General features: G+C 37.4%; 1 protein-coding gene across 4 annotated transcripts; it reads left to right on the plus strand.

The window, feature by feature from the left end:
* Nucleotides 1–3,365: 3,365 nt before the first annotated feature.
* On the plus strand, nt 3,366–19,299 carry gcfc2 (GC-rich sequence DNA-binding factor 2). 4 transcript variants are annotated; one of them, XM_063007679.1, is made up of 18 exons: nt 3,366–3,679; nt 7,260–7,367; nt 7,444–7,578; nt 10,516–10,755; nt 11,275–11,375; nt 11,679–11,788; nt 12,812–12,995; nt 13,167–13,290; nt 13,508–13,565; nt 14,043–14,128; nt 15,656–15,855; nt 15,962–16,106; nt 16,599–16,720; nt 16,799–16,875; nt 17,271–17,337; nt 18,602–18,748; nt 18,842–18,984; nt 19,120–19,299. In XM_063007679.1, exons 1-18 carry the CDS (start codon nt 3,373–3,375, stop codon nt 19,232–19,234), a joined length of 2,469 nt encoding a protein of 822 aa, XP_062863749.1. In that variant the 5' UTR covers nt 3,366–3,372; the 3' UTR covers nt 19,235–19,299. The 4 variants fall into 4 exon arrangements, with proteins under 4 accessions (XP_062863749.1, XP_062863751.1, XP_062863752.1 ...); XM_063007681.1 differs by lacking the exon at nt 3,366–3,679 and adding an exon at nt 5,794–5,902; XM_063007682.1 differs by lacking the exon at nt 3,366–3,679 and adding an exon at nt 5,931–6,051.
* Nucleotides 19,300–19,555: the final 256 nt, after the last annotated feature.

Genomic DNA, 19,555 nt, shown 5'->3' on the forward strand with positions numbered 1-19,555 from the left:
AGCTTTCCCTCACTCTCACACTACAACCAACATGTTCGACTGTTGGTATGACATTTTTGGAAGGTTATGTTAGTGTAACAAGACTTTCAGGTTCTACTTTCAACTGATTACAGAAATCATCCAAAAGTCTTTCTTTAGTTGAAATATTATATTATCTTAGGAATGTATTTTGATATTGACATAGTGTGGTTCTGGTTACGACCTTTTACAGACCTTTCACATTGCTGAAAAGGGTGTATTAACTGACGTTTAGCAGGGCTGGTAGTTATTAAGGCTGGAGTTGTTCATTCTAATTATATGTGCCCAGGTCAATAAAACAAATAAATGCAATTGTAAAATGGATGTTGTCTTGTCAGTACTCCACAAATGAATGAGGAATTCACCTTTGTTATATAAGTAAATACTAAATGATGGTCTAGAAGTGATATAAACAGCAACAGAGGAGGAAAGCAAATAATCCAAATCAAAATGCAAATAATTGAATAAATGACCCACAAACAATAATACTTATTTCATTTTATTCTTTAATAATGTATTACTCAATTTATTCTGGCAGAAAATTCAGCTTGCATTGAGCCAACAGTGTTAATAATAACACATAACATTTATGAAAAAATAAAAAGCTTCATTTAGAATAAAGTGATACTTTACAAACCTTTTGCTTCAACATTTGCTGTTTTTTAACTGTTCCTTTAATATTTTCCCACAATAAATGAGCGAATGAGTGAGGGAGTAATTTTGTATTGCCCTGCAATGGTTTGGTTCCCTCTTCAGGGTTTATTCCTGCTTTGCACCCAGGTTAACCCAACATGACCCTGTTCAGGATAAACCAGTCACTGAAAATAAATAGGCGTCTTGTATTTTGTATGTACGGTGAATTCAGAAAGTATTCACATTTTGCACACTTTATTGTGCAAAAAACTCTATTTTACTTATCAAACCTTTGTTGTGACATTCCAAATCGTGGTCATGTGCATTGTGTGCATTGCTTGAATTATTTTCAGAATTATGTTCAAGGAACAATCTGTGTATTTCCGTTATCAAAGTGTTGCAAGACATAGATCATTGCAACAATCATAAAACAATATTTCAGACTTAAAATGTTCCCAGGACCACAGTGACTTCAATAGTTTTAAAATGCAAGAAGCTTGGCACAAACTTGAACCATCCTGTGTTTGGCTATCTGGCCATTTGCAAAACTGTATCTGCTGCCAACAAGTTTTTGCAATGTATTAAAAGGTTTTTGATTTTTAATTAATAATTTAATTAATAAAAACTCCAACTTCATGTTTTCACTTTATCATTATGGGTGATGACGATTAGGACCAACAGTTATTTAGGTTATTCACACTCTTAAAGTTCACTCTTAAAGAAATAAAGGTGTACCACTGCTTGTTATTGGGGTCATTAGTACCTTTTGTTCTATTTTTATGTTGAAAAGTAATAAATGGATCTAAAACTAATTAAAGGTACAATACAAAATTGTAACTTATCACTAACATTTACTAGCCATTTACTGGAAACACCAATACACTTGTGCATTTATGAACATAACTAATCACAACATGTTATAAAAGCAGAGCAATGCATAAATCATTTAGCATTTGTTTAAATGTCACAGCGACCTCTATAGTCACCAGATGTAAATCCAAAAAAGCATTTTGAGAAGTGGAAGAACAAGAGATTCCAAACATACATGTGCAGCTAATGATTCTGTGTAAATTGCTTGATGCCATTATGTCAAAAATTTTTGTGTAATACCCCAGCAACAAGCAATTACAGACGCAGCCGCAGTGTTTTCTTTCTTTCTTTATATTTTTATTTTTCTTAATTTATTTAAAGAAACTATACAGTAAGCATAACAGTACACTTAATATATATGAACATATTACCAAAAATCTGATTTAACATGAATACAATAATAAACAGTATATGTTCAACAACAATAAAACAAAACATCAAAGAAAACAAAGCCAGAGAAATGACAAATCATGTAAGGAATCTTGTTCCAATAGCATAACATATAAAATAAAAGATAAAATTCTCCTTGGAAAATGTGTTATCTTTATATTAATCTAAAGTGCTTTTAACGATCTACATAATTTCTTTTTTAAAAAGGGGGCTTAAGGAATTTACTGTTGCAAATGTAGTTTCAAATCTAAATTTATAAAATAAATAAAAGATGGCAATATGTTTTTAGCATTTTAAGTTTTATGAATATAATATTTAGCTAGTAAAATAATATTATTAGGTTAATTATATAAAATTCAACCGGCTGAAAAAGAGGGTTATTAAATATATATAAAAATATATCGGCTTTTAATTGGAATGTCTTTACCAATTTTTTCCCCAAATCCCAGAACACATCCCCCCAAAAGGAAAATGACACAATACTGTGAAGTATTTTAAAAACGATATCTCTTATTTTATTATTATTGTCTTTTAATATTTTTATTTATGCATTTTCTCCCCTTTTTAGCGCGTCCTATTACCTGATTGCGTCATGCTTCCTCTCCACCAATGCCGTTCCCCGCTTTGATTGAGGGGAACGAAGCTAACCCACGCCCCCTCTGACACGTGGGCAGCATTCCGTATGCATCTTATCACCTACACTTTGACGAGTGCAGTGCAGCTCAGCACCGTGTATGGAGAGACACACCCTGAGAGCACTCTTTTCTCGTCTCTGTGCAGGCGCCATCAGTCAGCCAGCAAGCAGAGGTCGTAATTGCATCAGTTATGAGAAAGAGACCCTATCCGGCTTAATCCCACCCATATCTGAACAACACTGTGGCCACTTAGCCTAGCGGCAGGCAGAGCTGAGATTCGATACGATGTATTGGGGATCCCAGCTCTGGTTCCAGCGTGTGTTTTTACCGCTGAGCGGCTTCTTATTTTATTATTAATGAAGAATTTATAAGATAAAGTCCAAACTAAATGCCATTTTTATTATCTTTAGATATGTGAGAAATAGTCACAAACTCATACTAAATCTTTTGGACAAGAAGGTTCCTAATGTATCGGTTATTATTTTTTTATCCATTATATTAATACCTTCAATATAAATAGTAAGATCTAAGGACAACATGATCTTGGGATAATAAAAATGACCTTTAAGCAGGGGGAAAAAAACTATTTGCTATAGCTTCACAGATTTTCTTATACTGTATTTCTGAACACATTTTCCCATTCTTATCACAGAATTCAGGAAAAAAAGAAGATTATCATTTTATCAAGTAAATAGTTCATTAAAAATTTTTTCCTTTTCAAATAAAGAGTGAATTCAGAGGACTTTTATTTTGAAATGCATTGACCCAGAAGTGGAAATGCTTTGAGCTGCTGTTATGTTGTTGTTGCGTTCAGGTTAGCAGCAGCATGTTTAAAAAGAAAGCGAGGAGGAATTTTCGGCAGCGGAAAGATGAATCGAGTGATGAAGATGAGCATGAGGAAGCCAGTGATGAGATAAAGCCATCAGAGAGTTCAGTACAGAGCAGTAAACAGGTTCAAGTAGCGAGGAGAGGAATAACATGCAGCTCTAAACCTAACAGTAACAGCAGTACTCCACCACACAGAGTCAGTACTGAATACACTGCTACTGACTGTACACCTGATCCATTTAAAACTACTGACAATCCAGAACCAGCCAAGAGGAACCACCTCAGCTTCCTACACGAGAGAGAGGGTGAGTCTAATTCATCACTACTGACATCTAAACACCCCTAATGATACTGAGCATACAGCAGTCCATCATACATTCTACTACTGACAAAACTACTGACAATTCAGAACTAGCCAAGAGGAACCCTCTCAGCTTCCTACACGAGAAAGAGGGTGAGTCTAATTCATCACTACTGACATCTAAACACCCCTAATGATACTGAGCATACAGCAGTCCATCATACATTCTACTACTGACAAAACTACTGACAATTCAGAACTAGCCAAGAGGAACCATCTCAGCTTCCTACACGAGAAAGAGGGTGAGTCTAATTCATCACTACTGACATCTAAACACCCCTAATGATACTGAGCATACAGCAGTCCATCATACATTTTACTACTGACAAAACTACTGACAATTCAGAACTAGCCAAGAGGAACCACCTCAGCTTCCTACACGAGAAAGAGGGTGAGTCTAATTCATCACTACTGACATCTAAACACCCCTAATGATACTGAGCATACAGCAGTCCATCATACATTCTACTACTGACAAAACTACTGACAATTCAGAACTAGCCAAGAGGAACCATCTCCGCTTCCTACACGAGAAAGAGGGTGAGTCTAATTCATCACTACTGACATCTAAACACCCCTAATGATACTGAGCATACAGCAGTCCATCATACATTTTACTACTGACAAAACTACTGACAATTCAGAACTAGCCAAGAGGAACCACCTCAGCTTCCTACACGAGAAAGAGGGTGAGTCTAATTCATCACTACTGACATCTAAACACCCCTAATGATACTGAGCATACAGCAGTCCATCATACATTCTACTACTGACAAAACTACTGACAATTCAGAACTAGCCAAGAGGAACCCTCTCAGCTTCCTACACGAGAAAGAGGGTGAGTCTAATTCATCACTACTGACATCTAAACACCCCTAATGATACTGAGCATACAGCAGTCCCTCATACATTCTACTACTGACAAAACTACTGACAATTCAGAACTAGCCAAGAGGAACCATCTCAGCTTCCTACACGAGAGAGAGGGTGAGTCTAATTCATCACTACTGACATCTAAACACCCCTAATGATACTGAGCATACAGCAGTCCATCATACATTCTACTACTGACAAAACTACTGACAATTCAGAACTAGCCAAGAGGAACCATCTCGGCTTCCTACACGAGAAAGAGGGTGAGTCTAATTCATCACTACTGACATCTAAACACTCCTAATGATACTGAGCATACAGCAGTCCCTCATACATTCTACTACTGACAAAACTACTGACAATTCAGAACTAGCCAAGAGGAACCACCTCAGCTTCCTACACGAGAAAGAGGGTGAGTCTAATTCATCACTACTGACATCTAAACACCCCTAATGATACTGAGCATACAGCAGTCCCTCATACATTCTACTACTGACAATTCAGAACCAGCCAAGAGGAACCCTCTCAGCTTCCTACACGAGAAAGAGGGTGAGTCTAATTCATCACTACTGACATCTAAACACTCCTAATGATACTGAGCATACAGCAGTCCCTCATACATTCTACTACTGACAAAACTACTGACAATTCAGAACTAGCCAAGAGGAACCCTCTCAGCTTCCTACACGAGAAAGAGGGTGAGTCTAATTCATCACTACTGACATCTAAACACCCCTAATGATACTGAGCATACAGCAGTCCCTCATACATTCTACTACTGACAAAACTACTGACAATTCAGAACTAGCCAAGAGGAACCATCTCAGCTTCCTACACGAGAAAGAGGGTGAGTCTAATTCATCACTACTGACATCTAAACACCCCTAATGATACTGAGCATACAGCAGTCCCTCATACATTCTACTACTGACAAAACTACTGACAATTCAGAACTAGCCAAGAGGAACCATCTCAGCTTCCTACACGAGAAAGAGGGTGAGTCTAATTCATCACTACTGACATCTAAACACCCCTAATGATACTGAGCATACAGCAGTCCATCATACATTCTACTACTGACAAAACTACTGACAATTCAGAACTAGCCAAGAGGAACCATCTCAGCTTCCTACACGAGAAAGAGGGTGAGTCTAATTCATCACTACTGACATCTAAACACCCCTAATGATACTGAGCATACAGCAGTCCATCATACATTCTACTACTGACAAAACTACTGACAATTCAGAACTAGCCAAGAGGAACCATCTCAGCTTCCTACACGAGAAAGAGGGTGAGTCTAATTCATCACTACTGACATCTAAACACCCCTAATGATACTGAGCATACAGCAGTCCCTCATACATTCTACTACTGACAAAACTACTGACAATTCAGAACTAGCCAAGAGGAACCCTCTCAGCTTCCAGCACGAGAGAGAGGGTGAGTCTAATTCATCACTACTGACATCTAAACACCCCTAATGATACTGAGCATACAGCAGTCCATCATACATTCTACTACTGACAAAACTACTGACAATTCAGAACTAGCCAAGAGGAACCACCTCAGCTTCCAGCATGAGAGAGAGGGTGAGTCTAATTCATCACTACTGACATCTAAACACCCCTAATGATACTGAGCATACAGCAGTCCATCATACATTCTACTACTGACAAAACTACTGACAATTCAGAACTAGCCAAGAGGAACCACCTCAGCTTCCAGCATGAGAGAGAGGGTGAGTCTAATTCATCACTACTGACATCTAAACACCCCTAATGATACTGAGCATACAGCAGTCCCTCATACATTCTACTACTGACAAAACTACTGACAATTCAGAACTAGCCTAGAGGAACCACCTCAGCAGTCCATCATACATTCTTTCAAAAGAGGATGGGTTTTACTACTGACCATTCACTGGTCCCTTATGCATTTTAAACTACTGACAACCTTAATCTCGTAATGAATGTTTAATTGGTTAGAGGGTGCATCTACTGTTACTGACGCCTGACTATAATAATGCTACAGATCATACAACAGTACCTGATACATTGAAACCACTAAAAACAGCATACTTCACTATTACTGACACCTTATCTTGCTTTAGCCAACTGCATTTTCTGGTGGCTCATGTAGTGTCATTGGATAAATATACAAGAGCTGCAAGTAATGCGCTTTCATTTGCATGAGCTCATAAGTTCCCAGAATCCCCTGACGTCACTTGACTGATGACGTATGGTGATGATACAGAACTGTTGCGCACAGAGAGCACTGTAAATCCACTTTCACCTTTCAGATCCATTTTGTCATTATTAAGCCTGGTCTATTTTCACATGGTGGAATATGTACATCTGTTTGCAGGTGTTAAAGCTGCGACATATTATTGACTACATTTTTCAGACTTTCTTGCTCTACTTTGGTTTTCCTTTACAATGTGGTAATTTAATACAGGATAAAGATTATTTACAAATCGCTGCTTACTTTTCATAGTATGATCTAACATGCTGTCCCAACTTTTTTGGAATGAAGATTTGCATGGATGACTGAAGGCTAAAACATTCCTGTTAAAGGAAACATTCGTTTTAGTTATTTAAGCGTAAAATATACGTGTATGTATATGTCAACCACACATGTCCTCTTTCTAGGTGCAGATGAATGTGACTTCAAACTGAAAAGGTCTGAAAACAAAGCTGTGGTTTTCCAGGCTCGTAAAAAGGAACAATCACCGGTCAAATTAAATCTTCTTCAGCAAGGTAAATCACATTTACAGTTAAATTGTACTGAAAAGCTGAATTGTACAAACACATCTGTCAAATTCATTCTGCTTAGATGCAAAAGACGTGGATCTGAAGGAAGAATCTGAGAGCAGTTCAGCTGAGGACCTGCCCCCAGACAGCAACGATGAAACAAACTCTACCACGTCCAGCTCTTTTACTTCTTCCAGCTCTTCTAAAACTCAAAAAGGTAACTCACTCACCCTATCTCATGATCAAAAAGGAGTGTGGAGTAAATAGGAGGAGTGGTTTATGTCAATGCACATGGTATGCTCTATAAGGGCAACAAAAAATGAGAAATGGTTTTCTTTTAAAATGTTAGACAATGTTAGAAATTCTAAGCATGCACCATAGATAAGGTAAGAGATGTGTGAAGTAGCATCTGGCTCTGTAATCTCAGGTATTAACACCAATATTCATCAGTTAAACTTTTTTTCAACAATATTATCACACTAGGCTGTCGTGTCAAAATATAAGGGATATTGTTTTATAAAATGACTTAACGGGTAGTGTGTAAAATATTTATCACTGTAAAGAAAATTAGGATTTATATCTTGGTGAACTGTATGTTGTTTTTGAGCTGCTTTTGGATCCCCCACTTATTTAGAGAACCAATGTTAGGATTGTTGCCTTTTGTTATGATGATTTATTTATGTTATTTATAATTTTTACAATATGAAATTTAAATCACTTATTATGTCTGTATACGTGTGGACTATCAAGTTTAAAATTGCACTCTACTCCTTTTAAAGCATTTATTCCATCCATTAGCATTTATTTCTATTTATAGTAGGGCTGTCGAAGTTAACGCGATAATAACGCATTAACGCAATCTCAATTTAACGCGATTATAAAAATTAGTGCCGTTAACGCAAATTCTAGTTCATGTTGAGACTTGACTGGTAGAACAAACGTTTTAATGTCGGACTTGCCACAGTTTTTTATTTGCGGTTTGTTAACATAATGTAACCGAGCGTCGTAGTAATGCACTTGCATAATAAAGAAGCTGCCAGTCCTCCATTCACGTAACGCTAGGAGGGACACTTAAAAATCCTCCTTTTGGAGTGAACTGGTTTCATTTTTGATCAATATTATTTACCATTGGCTCAGGTACATGTCAAAACAAATGCTTTGTATTTCATTGATTTAACAGCCTCATTTCACTGCTTACAGCGCTACCACTGGCCAATCGGAGAAGGTCCGCCCTCTAAATGCTAGTCTGTGATTGGGTGGTTGAATTTCGCCCGCCCTCTCTGTTTTGTAAACACCGCGCTACCTGAGTCAATCACTCAGCTCTCATGATCAGGAACGCGGTGAAAATGCCAAAAAGTAAACTTTTGAGGCAGCGATGAACGGACCTAAATATGAAAAGACACAACATTTAGTGAGTAAAACGGTCATTTGTTATATAATTCTTGCTTAAATTGGTCAAAAACTCTGTTATATGGGTTCTGGATTCATTATGTGTGTTGCAGTAGCATGTCCCCCTGTTCCTAATAAGATGTCCGGCTTTTTGGGGTGTTATGTCCTCCTTTTTGTTACTATGAATCTGGCCACCCTAGTCTAAACACACTCAGTTCGTGTAGAAACGTCCATTAAACCACTGGATAGTATTACTGCCTAGTATGTGAGTGAATAAAACTCCCTTACAGTTTTCTCTTGTCCCAGCAGTTTTTAACATCAGTACATTTAGCATAAAATGTGTTCAGCATTGTAATTGTAACATTTCACTTAAAAATCCTTGTTTTCTATAACATTTACACAGATTTTTTTTTATGCGATTAATCGCGATTAACTATATGAAATTCTGAGATTAATCGCGATTAAAAATTGTAATCGTTTGACAGCCCTAATTTATAGACATTTATTTAATATTACTTTAATGTTCTATTTATAGACATTTATTTAATATTACTTTAATGTTTAAATTTAGTGTTTAATATTTTTGTTTAGGCGTAGACTACAAATCAGTTCATTAAAAATTTAAAACCTGAAATCTTTTATTTACTACATTCTTCAGGCTTTTTGTTTAATCATTTGTAGAAGCCCCTTAACAGCAGTTAACAGCTGCAAGTCTTCTTGGATACGTCTCTAGAAGTTTGCACACCTGGATTTGGGCTGCTTATCACATTCGTCATGGCAGATCCTTTCAGGCTTTTTCAGATCGTATGATGAGCATGTGTGAACTGTCATCTTTAGGTCCCGCCACAGATGTTGTATGATGTAGGGAGAGCTGTATGATGCGGTTTAAGTCTGCGCTTTACCTGGGCCACTTAAGAGAACCCAAAAAATGGTCCAAAGCCATTCCACTGTTCCTCAAAGCCATTGTTTTTACTGTTGAATGGTAACTGTCACCCTAGTCTGAGTCTGTGTCAGTTCCAGAGGATGTTTTCTTTAAGGATGTTCCTATATTTGGCTGTATATCTGTTCATCAATTCTCATTAGTCTCCCTGTTCCTGCTGCTAAAAAGTACCCCCATAGCATGATGCTTCCACCATCATGTTTCACTGTAATGATGTATTTAACATGTGATAAACAGAGCCTGTTTTTTTAACCAGGCATAGGGCTTGCTGTTCAGTTAAATTTTCATCTTATCAGACCAGAGAATCCTCCTGCCAGAATCCTTTACATTGCATTTAACAAACTCCAAGCATGCTCTCCTGTGCTTTTATGACACACTGTACAATAAAGACCTGATTTATGGAGTGTAAATACTGTTGTCTGTCAAACATGTACTCATGTTTCTTCACAGGACTTTTGGAACTCATTTAAAGTAAATGTTGGGTTCTTTCTTCCCTTCTTAACCAAGGCTCTTCTTGCTCAGATGGCCAATGAAACCTTGAATGAAAATGTTATACACATGACCACAATTAGTGCCACAGTAAAGGGTCTAAATACTGATGTGAATCAGATTTTAATTCTAAAGAGCCAGTTGTCATTTGAGTAGACAGCTCGGAAACATTTTCATGGTTACTTAGCACGTCTTAACTGTTTGTGTGATTTTTACTTGTGTATTTACTGACGTCTGCACTTTAGTGACTGACGTAAGTAACAAACCCTAAATACTGCCCTAATGTCAAAATATTGGCTGCTAAGTAATGCATTTTTTATGTTGTTTTCTCTGCAGTTACCATTCCCAATGCTGAAAAGATCCGTGCAGCTAAGGCACAGAGGAGGAAAGCGAGAGCACGGCGTGAATACATTCCCTTGGATGAAGATCAGGAAAATGAGTCAGGGATCGAAGACAGACAGCAGGATGAGAGCGATGAGGATCAGGGCAGCGATGATGGGCCTGATGATCATGAACGCAGGATTGACTTTGCACCTAAACCTAAAACGATTAGGGAGCGGATGGCTGAGAAAATGGGTAAGCAATGGAAAATATGCAGCGTCCATACAAACTCCACAAATCCTTTGGGCTATATGGAATGGGAATGGGACTTTAACTACTACTAGTTGTAGCCTAGCAGTTAAGGTACTGGACTAATAATCAGAAGGTCACTGGTTCAAGCCCCACCAGACCACCCCACTGCCAGGTTGCAGCTGTTGGGCCCTTGAGCAAGGCCTTTAACCCTCAATTTCTTACACTGTATACTGTCACTACTGTAAGTCGCTTTGGATAAAGGCGTCTGCTAAATGCCGAAAATGTAAATGTATTATCTACTGTATATGATGCTCAGTTTACATTGTTTTTCTCATTTTTGTATATAGTGCCAGTATGTGGTCAAAAAGTACATTACATTTTAATTCTGTTTGATGTAAAAAGCACACCTCTATTTGGACTCTTGTATTTAATCATTGCTGACCAAAAGGTATAACATAAGCAAATGTACAGATATTTGTATGCAAATCTGCTTAATGCCTACATATGTGTGATGCTTGGTAGGTATTAGTGGAAGTGAGGGCAGCTGCTCAGATAGCCAAGAGGAGGAGGACCAGCACCTCTGGGAGGAGCAGCAGATAGGAAAAGGAGTAAAAAGGCCCCAGGTAGGTTAAATAATTTTCATTATGGTTGTATGCACTAATGAGCCAAAACATTATTACATTACCATGTGCCTAATATTCTGTCCCCTGGGAAGTGGACTCCAAAATACATCTAAATGAGTCATGTGGTATCTACTACCAGTACAGAAAGCATCCTCTTGCTTTTTTTTCATGGGTAAACAGAGCACACGTGCCCACACGGTCTTGGAGAAAGCAGAATTTGTCAGTCCAGTTGGCCTTCTTCCATTCCTTTGATATCTAGTTCTGATTTCTGCATTTGAACAAAATGCTTCTTTCTTTCTTTAGAAACCAAGCAAAGAGCATGTGAGACCTCGCAGACAGAAAAAAATGGTTGACATCCCTGAAACACTGCCACCGATCAACATCAGTGTTATTAAAAAAAGGATCACTGGAAAGTAAGTTTTCACTTAGCTTGAGCACTGTATAGGTATATAAAAATGGGATTTCATTTAACTGAAACATTTAAAAAAATTTTGATATCTTTGATATTTTGATTTTGAGTTTCTACTATTGGCTATTGCCCAAATGCAAATGAACAAGTCTTACATGTACAAAAGTTATTTAAATAGCAAGTAGGTTATTAGCAAGTTAATTCAACCAGAGCCCTTAAATTACAAAACACTCCAGTGTAGCTGCAATGTGGTCCATGGTGAAGGAACGACCCTAACATTAAATAAGAAAAAATTAAAATGACTTCTGTAGCTGCATTTGTTTTAGGCATTCAAGTATTGTAGTGGTCTATTAGCCCTGCAGTGGATTGGTTTCCTGCTGGAACTGGATGGACTATCTTATTCTATCAGGCCTGGCTCACAATCAACTCAGTTCAATTAAACCGCTGCCACAAAGTTGGAAGCATATCATTTTTGCTGTCCACATGTGTAACAGTGAAGCGCTCGGGTTCAGTAAAAACCCAGTGTTCATATTTTCATTTTCATTTTCATGAACACATGGCTGTCCCTGTTAATTTGTTAAGCAAATATTTATTCTGACAGCATGGCCTGAAATATGATCAGCAGACACAGAGCAGTTCCCTTCTTTACTTTTACCTCCTGTACAAGCATGCATTTAATGTTTAATGTTTTCTACACAACTTTACACTTAACTGACATCTTACCTGCTCATTTTTAACATACGAGTTAAATGTATGGTTGTGACTGACTGACATTACTTACACAGTACACACAAATGATTTCCTGGCTCTGTCATAAATGGCAACCTATGTGCCTATGTGTGTGTACGTACTATGTAACTATACAATCAGTAGTGCGATCAATGAATTCCTGGTGACCATATGTATTTTGTACAGTGTGTGTGTGTTTGGAATGCAGCCCATTTTATATATATACTATATACTAGAATATAAAATCCAAGCTGAGTTCTTCTTTAGACATTCTCATGATGTTTTTGTATCTCTGTAGGCTGGAGTCTCTAAAAGAGGTGCACAGAGCACGGGAAGCTGAGCTTAGAAGGATGCAATCGGACATGGAGAGTGCCAAGAGCTCACTGGAGAGTCTGGAGAATCACCCCGCTGCTGAGCAGCTCCACTTTTACCGCAGCATGAGTGTCTTTACTCAAAACCTGCTGGATTGCCTATCGGAAAAGGTTTATAAAGATATTTTGACCTTATAAGTGATCTTGGGCTGACTACTTTTACTGTGAATTGCTTATGAAAAGACTGATGTGCTATTTAAAAAGTGCTGTAAAGGTATTGTTTCACATATCATGTGTTATATACTGTATAGTGCTGTAATATATTATGCTATGCTGTTTCAGATGCCATTGATAAACTCAGTGGAGATGGACATGCACAGTCTGTATATTGACCAGGCAGAGGCACTGTTGTCTCAAAGGCGAGAAGCAGTGCAGCAGCAGTCTACAAACCTCCAACACCTGACATGTAAGTGATGCACCTATTGCCACAGTATTGGTAATTATTTTTATTATACACACATATTGGCTATTATTTTTGGAAAATAATAGATTTAAAGTACTAGATTTTGCAGCTTAGGGTGAGAGCTGAAAGTCAATGTCTTCTACTTCTTACCAGTAGCTCACTTTTAATGTAAAAATCATCATAAAATTATGTTTTTAGTTATCAAAACTTGTTTTTTTAGATGGCACTAATCAACAGAAAAATGGGGATGCAATGAAGACCAGCTCAACGAACAACAGGTGAGAGGCTACACAAATATACAGTTCTTAAAACTGGCTCAAAAGAACTTTGACTTAAGTTCTTTAATGTAGCTACAATAGGTTCATATAGGTACATAGTCAAAATGATTTGGACTCTTTGGCATCATTCCTTTTAAATGAAGTTGCTAAAAATCATTTTTCAAATTATGTTTGTCTGCTTAGTTTTGTGGCTGTATGGCCTCCACTTTATATTCTCATATTCACTACAAGAATGACATTGTGTATTTGCTTTCAATCAGCCTCAATAGCATGTACTATGTGGGTATTGCTTTGCCAAGTTCGAAACCCAAGGTGTTGAATAGGGTTTGATGTCATGGCTTTGTGTAGACCAGTAAACTTAGCAAACCATTTCTTTTATTTCGCATTCTAGGTACATTTGCTACATATAGTAGTATATTGTATACAGATAGTAGAGTGAAATATTGTCTGATATAGGAACCTCTGATCATATTCCAGTGAGCCTTTCGAGGAAGATTATGGGAGTGTTCCAGCTGACTTGAAACCAACTGATGACCAGAAGGCAGAACTGCTGACTAAAAGAGGTGATAAATATCATCATTATATGATCAAACTGTATATTAATAATAATGCTGTCAGAACTGCTCTGACCTGCAAAGACAAAGATGGTACCAGGACAAATCTTGGAGAAAACAGACTAATATTAATGAATCCAACACTTCTATGAATGGGGCTGGGTTGTATCAGGCTAGTAAAAGAGTCCACACTGTGTTGTAACATTCACTCATCACCAGTATTAAAATGACCTGCAGTTTGAGTCATAGCAGCTCTTTTGTTGGTCCGTACCAGATGTCATATCCTTCCTTGTGTGTTCTTTTGCATCGCTTACTCTGGTTCGTGCCTCCCTTTTTAGACCACTGTTGATGGGTACTCATCAAGGCTACCTGTGAGCAGCCCTTGCCATTGTTGCAATACTCTAACCCAGTCATCTGTCCATAAGTATTCAACCCTTATGAAAGTCACTTAGGTCTTTATGCCAGGTCATATCTGCTGCATTTCACATGTGTAGTACAAGTAACTACCATCAGCCTGGCATTTAATATAGTCCTGATATGCACAGTTGTTATAAAGTCCACATTGTCATGCACATCTTTGGTTTGTGGTCCTATTATACCTAAAAGGCCTCTGCATGTTAGTTAAATATTTAGTATTTACATATTATGCATTATACTAATGTGAAAAGCTGCCTCATTTTTATGGAAGTACTCATAAACTGTACAAACTGGCACTGAAGCATCTAATCAAGCAGCTAACAAGCTATAATGTGTTTCATTCCACATCTTGATGTACTATAGCATGTGTAAAATTACTTCACTTCCACAACAGTGGCATCATAGATGTTTTTACACACTAGTATCTATCTATCTATCTGTCTGTCTATCCATCCATCCATCCATCCATCTGTCACCTTGGCTGCTCCCGTTAGGGGTCGCTGGCGGATCATGATCCGCATTATTGATTTGGCACAGTTTTTATCCCGGATGCCCTTCCTGACACAACCCTCCCTATTTATCCGGGCTTGGGACCGGCACTACAATGCACTGCTTTATGCATCCTAGCGGCCAGGTACCTGTAGGACAATTCAGTGTCTCCAATTAGCCTGGCTGTGTGTTTTTGGACTGTGGGAGGAAACCGGAGCACCCGGAGGAAACCCACGCAGACACGGGGAAAACATGCAAACTCCACACAGAAAGGACCCGGACCGCCCCACCTGGGGATAAAACCAAGGACCTTCTTGCTGTATGGCGACAGTGCTACCCACTTAGCCACTGTGCCGCCCTTTTACACACTAGTATAATGTTGGTAATTTGGGGTGCTGCACCGGGGACTAAAATTTTGTAGGAACAGCAACAATGTGAAAGGCAACTGAGCTGACCGACCGAGCTGTGTATATTAGCATATTATTGCTGCACCTTGTTTTGTTGGGCTATCCTACATTATCCTTGCAACTCTCATTACTGTCACAATCTTATTATTACAAAACCAGTAATTATTCTCACCTGTGTTTCTGAACTACAGTTAATTATATTAAATGTGTTGTCATTCCACAGCTGACATACTACAGAAATGTCAGGGAATTTTCTCTGATGTTCAAGAGGACTTCTCCAGTGTAAAAAAAATCCTATCCAGGTTTGATGAGTGGCGAGTTTCATTTCCAGAATCTTACACTAATGCCTACATCAGTCTGTGCCTTCCTAAAATCCTGGCTCCTCTAATACGACACCAGCTTATAGGCTGGAATTCTCTCTCGGTATCGTATATCGCACATAGTAAATATTTTCTAACTACTGTAGTTTTGATCGCTGAGTTACTGTTTGCCACTGCTCTGATTTCTGAAACTGATGCTCCTATGATAGGCAGAGGGTGAAGATTTTGAGGCACTGCCATGGTACTCTGCAGCCGAGAAGTTCTGTCATGGCCATGGTTATGAGGAATCCGAGAATGTTGATAAAACAACACTGCCTGCTATAATAGAGAAGACTGTTCTGCCCAAAATACAAGGTAAACATACCTTCTTTCTTGAGTTGCCATCCTTAACTGTGGTTATCATATTTTAGTCTGTATTGATAATATTTTTTAAAGTAAGTCAGGGTTTTCCTAAGTACCAGCGCATTTTTAATATGACTGTCTTTGAATGGCACATACTAAACACATACTAAAGCCATGCCCTGATTTAACATGGCATGATGCACCATAATTCAATAGAATACAGAATTGGACTTCAGGCAGGCCAGTCGAGCACACACACTCTGTGTTTAGAAAGCCACACTGTTGTAGCATGTGCCGAATGAGGTCTGGCATTGTCAGGAATTAGGGATTGTATATTACGTCTCAGTGTTTTTGAAATAAATAAGTATAATTTTTAAAATAATATTGCTGTTTTTAGTAGTTTATTTTTCTGTATACACAGTCAGTTTCGTTTAATATCATTGCAGTTGTACATACTTGTCTATAAAATACTCTAATTCATTGTTTGCTTGCTATACCCCAAAGGATTTGTGGAGCTTGTATGGGATCCCTTATCTTTTCACCAGTCTCAGTGTCTCACAGCTCTTTGCAAGAGGATACAGGAGGATTACTCTGTTTTTAATGGGGAACAAAGCAAACCTGTGAAGGTACTGTTTTGTACTATGTTTCTGCAGTGTTTATGGTTTCTGATAAAATGTTAATAATGTTAATATAATTTATTTCAGGCATTTGTGGAAGCTGTTATCCAGAGACTCAGGAGTGGTGTGGATAATGACGTGTTCATCCCACTTTATCCAAAAATGTAAGTATGGAAGTGTTCACTCTAGTGATATAATAAACAGTGTATAAAGTATTTATTATTTTGCTTGAATACACAGTCTACAGGTATGGAATGTGGGAAAGTTGTGTAAGTACAGAATTATGCAGATTTGTCCTGTTCCATCACCAGATGTCATGATTTGTATGGTAGTTTATTTGTCATACAATTTAATTTAATAATTTTAAAATAGCATGTGGATTTGGGGAAAAAATCCTGTTTAAAATAAAATCAAAACAACCCAAGGTGTATTTTAATCAATATTTATTTTCAGTAATTTCACCTAGAATAATGCAGAAGTTCAAACTTTCACTGTTATATTAAGTATTATAATAACTGTGAATACTGAACTTTAAGTGAATGTTTTTTGTATGTTTCAGTTACTTGGATGATAAGACATCCCCACAGTTCCAGTTTCAGAATGTTCAGTTTTGGAGTGCTGTTAAGGTACAATCTTTTTTCTCTTTATCTTCCAAGTAAGTGGTAACACATTCATTCTCCTATACACAGTCTCTTTTTAAACTGTCTGCCCCTTCCTACACATACGCTCAAAGATCAAAATAAATTATCAAAAAAAGGTGACTGAGAGAAACACTTGTTGGCATATCAGGATCAGTTTGTTATTAGTATAAAAAAAATACTGGCTATAAAACACTATTGTAGTGTCTACACATTTAAAACCTTCCATTTAAAAACCCTAATTATAACAGTTGTTTATATAAGCTTGACATTTGCCAGTGTTCATGTAAACAATGTGATAAGCATTGGATATTATGCAGTAGGAAACATTAAAGTCAGTCTTTGTTTTCAAATTTTTTATGATGTTTTGCCACGAGGGATCTCAAAAAGTTTCTGCACTTTTATATTTTGGTTGGAAACAATGAGGGTGGGAGGAGTAGTAATTGGTCGTGTCTGAGAGACTGAGAGAGCTTATAGTCCGGATTTAGAGCCATCTGATTTCCACCTTTTTAGTTTTCATGTGGTGATGATGTGAAAGCAGCAGTGCATCGTGGCTACATGCTCAACCAAAAAAATTTTTTGCTGATGGCATTAATGTTAGTATGATGCTGGGAAAAATGCATCAGAAGGTGACTATGTAGAAAAGTGGTGTAATTTGTTTTGTTTTTGAAATTCTTAAATAAATAGAGAAACTTTTTGAAGAACCCTCATATATATTGCTTTGCTACATAATACAGTTGTAAGGGACATCATGGTAGTCTTGAGATTTTAATGATGATGACTTAAGGACACATGCTTATTTGTCTATAACAAAAAAATTTTTTTTTTTCCTGTAAATATAGCCAAATTTGCTGGGTCAATATATTACAATTTGATAAAACAGTGTACCTTTAAACCCACTTTACTCTGAAAAATGACACCAGACCTGTTGGACCTCTTGGTGAAATGTCATGTTTTTTCATTTTTATTTATTTTTAAGGTTATGTTAACCTGTACAGGGAAAACAGATTTACACAGTTACTGATTATGTACTAAATTAAAAGGAAAACTAATTAACTAAAAAATGCACATTCAGAGTTACAGAAAAAGGCCACTTATTTGTTTCCTGTAGAAAATGAAGAATAAATATGTACTGTGACCTAGTGTGTCCAAACCTTTTCATAAGACTGTAAATAATACTTTAGTAAGTGTTAGTAAACATTCAACTTCTACTGTAAAATATTAATTTCTCTCAAAATGCTGTTTATTATAGTTGCTCGGAAACATGGCATTATGGGATGGCTTATTATCTGAAGACTTTCTGAAGGAGTTGATGCTGGACAAACTTCTGAATCGTTACTTAATGATGACTCTTCTCAATGAGTCTGATCCGAGCCATGTCATACACAAATGCAAAAAGGTAAATGTACATGTACCGCACAGAGGTGCTAAACCCTTTTTTTTTGAGCACATTGATTTTTTTATGAGTAATGTTTTGAAATATGTCCAATAGGTAGCTGATTGTTTTCCAAAATCCTGGTTTGAGGATGTGAGAAATGCGACTCTGTCTCAACTGCAAAACTTCAGCAAGCACCTTTCACAGACTGTTGATTTGTTAGGGAAAGGATCCAACAACAAGCATTCAGCCAGCTTTAGGTAATGTGTTTTATGTCATGTTGAGGCTAACAACATAAATGAGCAATAACACCAGTGTTGTTAAATGAAGGTTGTTTGTAATGGTAAATGTGGCAGCTTCAAACCCTTTCATTGCTTGTTTTTCGTCCCCAACAGGGCTGTTTTATCTGATGTGATGAAGATTCTTAGGAACATCAAGGCACATGAGATGGCAGAGCTTATAGCAGAAAAGTATAACTGTCAGGATTTGCTGCAATCTTTAAATGAGTAATGTTATGTAAACAGTGTAGCAAAAGATTTTATACACAAGAAATAAATGCATTTTTCATGGTTTAACTTGTAACAGTTGTTTTACTGTTTATATCAGGACATAGCAATGTTTTACCTGTGTCAAGTCAAGTCCAATTTATTTATATAGCGCTTTTTACAATGGACATAGTCTTAAAGCAACTTTACAGAATCCAGGACCAACAGACAAAAAAACCCTACTGAGCAAGCCGAGGGCGACAGTGGCAAGGAAAAACTCCCTTAAAATTACAGAAAGAAACCTTGAGAGGAACCAGACTCAGCAGGGACCACCGTCCTCTCTGTG

This window comes from Trichomycterus rosablanca, chromosome 13, assembly GCF_030014385.1.
Source record: "Trichomycterus rosablanca isolate fTriRos1 chromosome 13, fTriRos1.hap1, whole genome shotgun sequence".
NCBI lineage: Eukaryota > Metazoa > Chordata > Actinopteri > Siluriformes > Trichomycteridae > Trichomycterus > Trichomycterus rosablanca.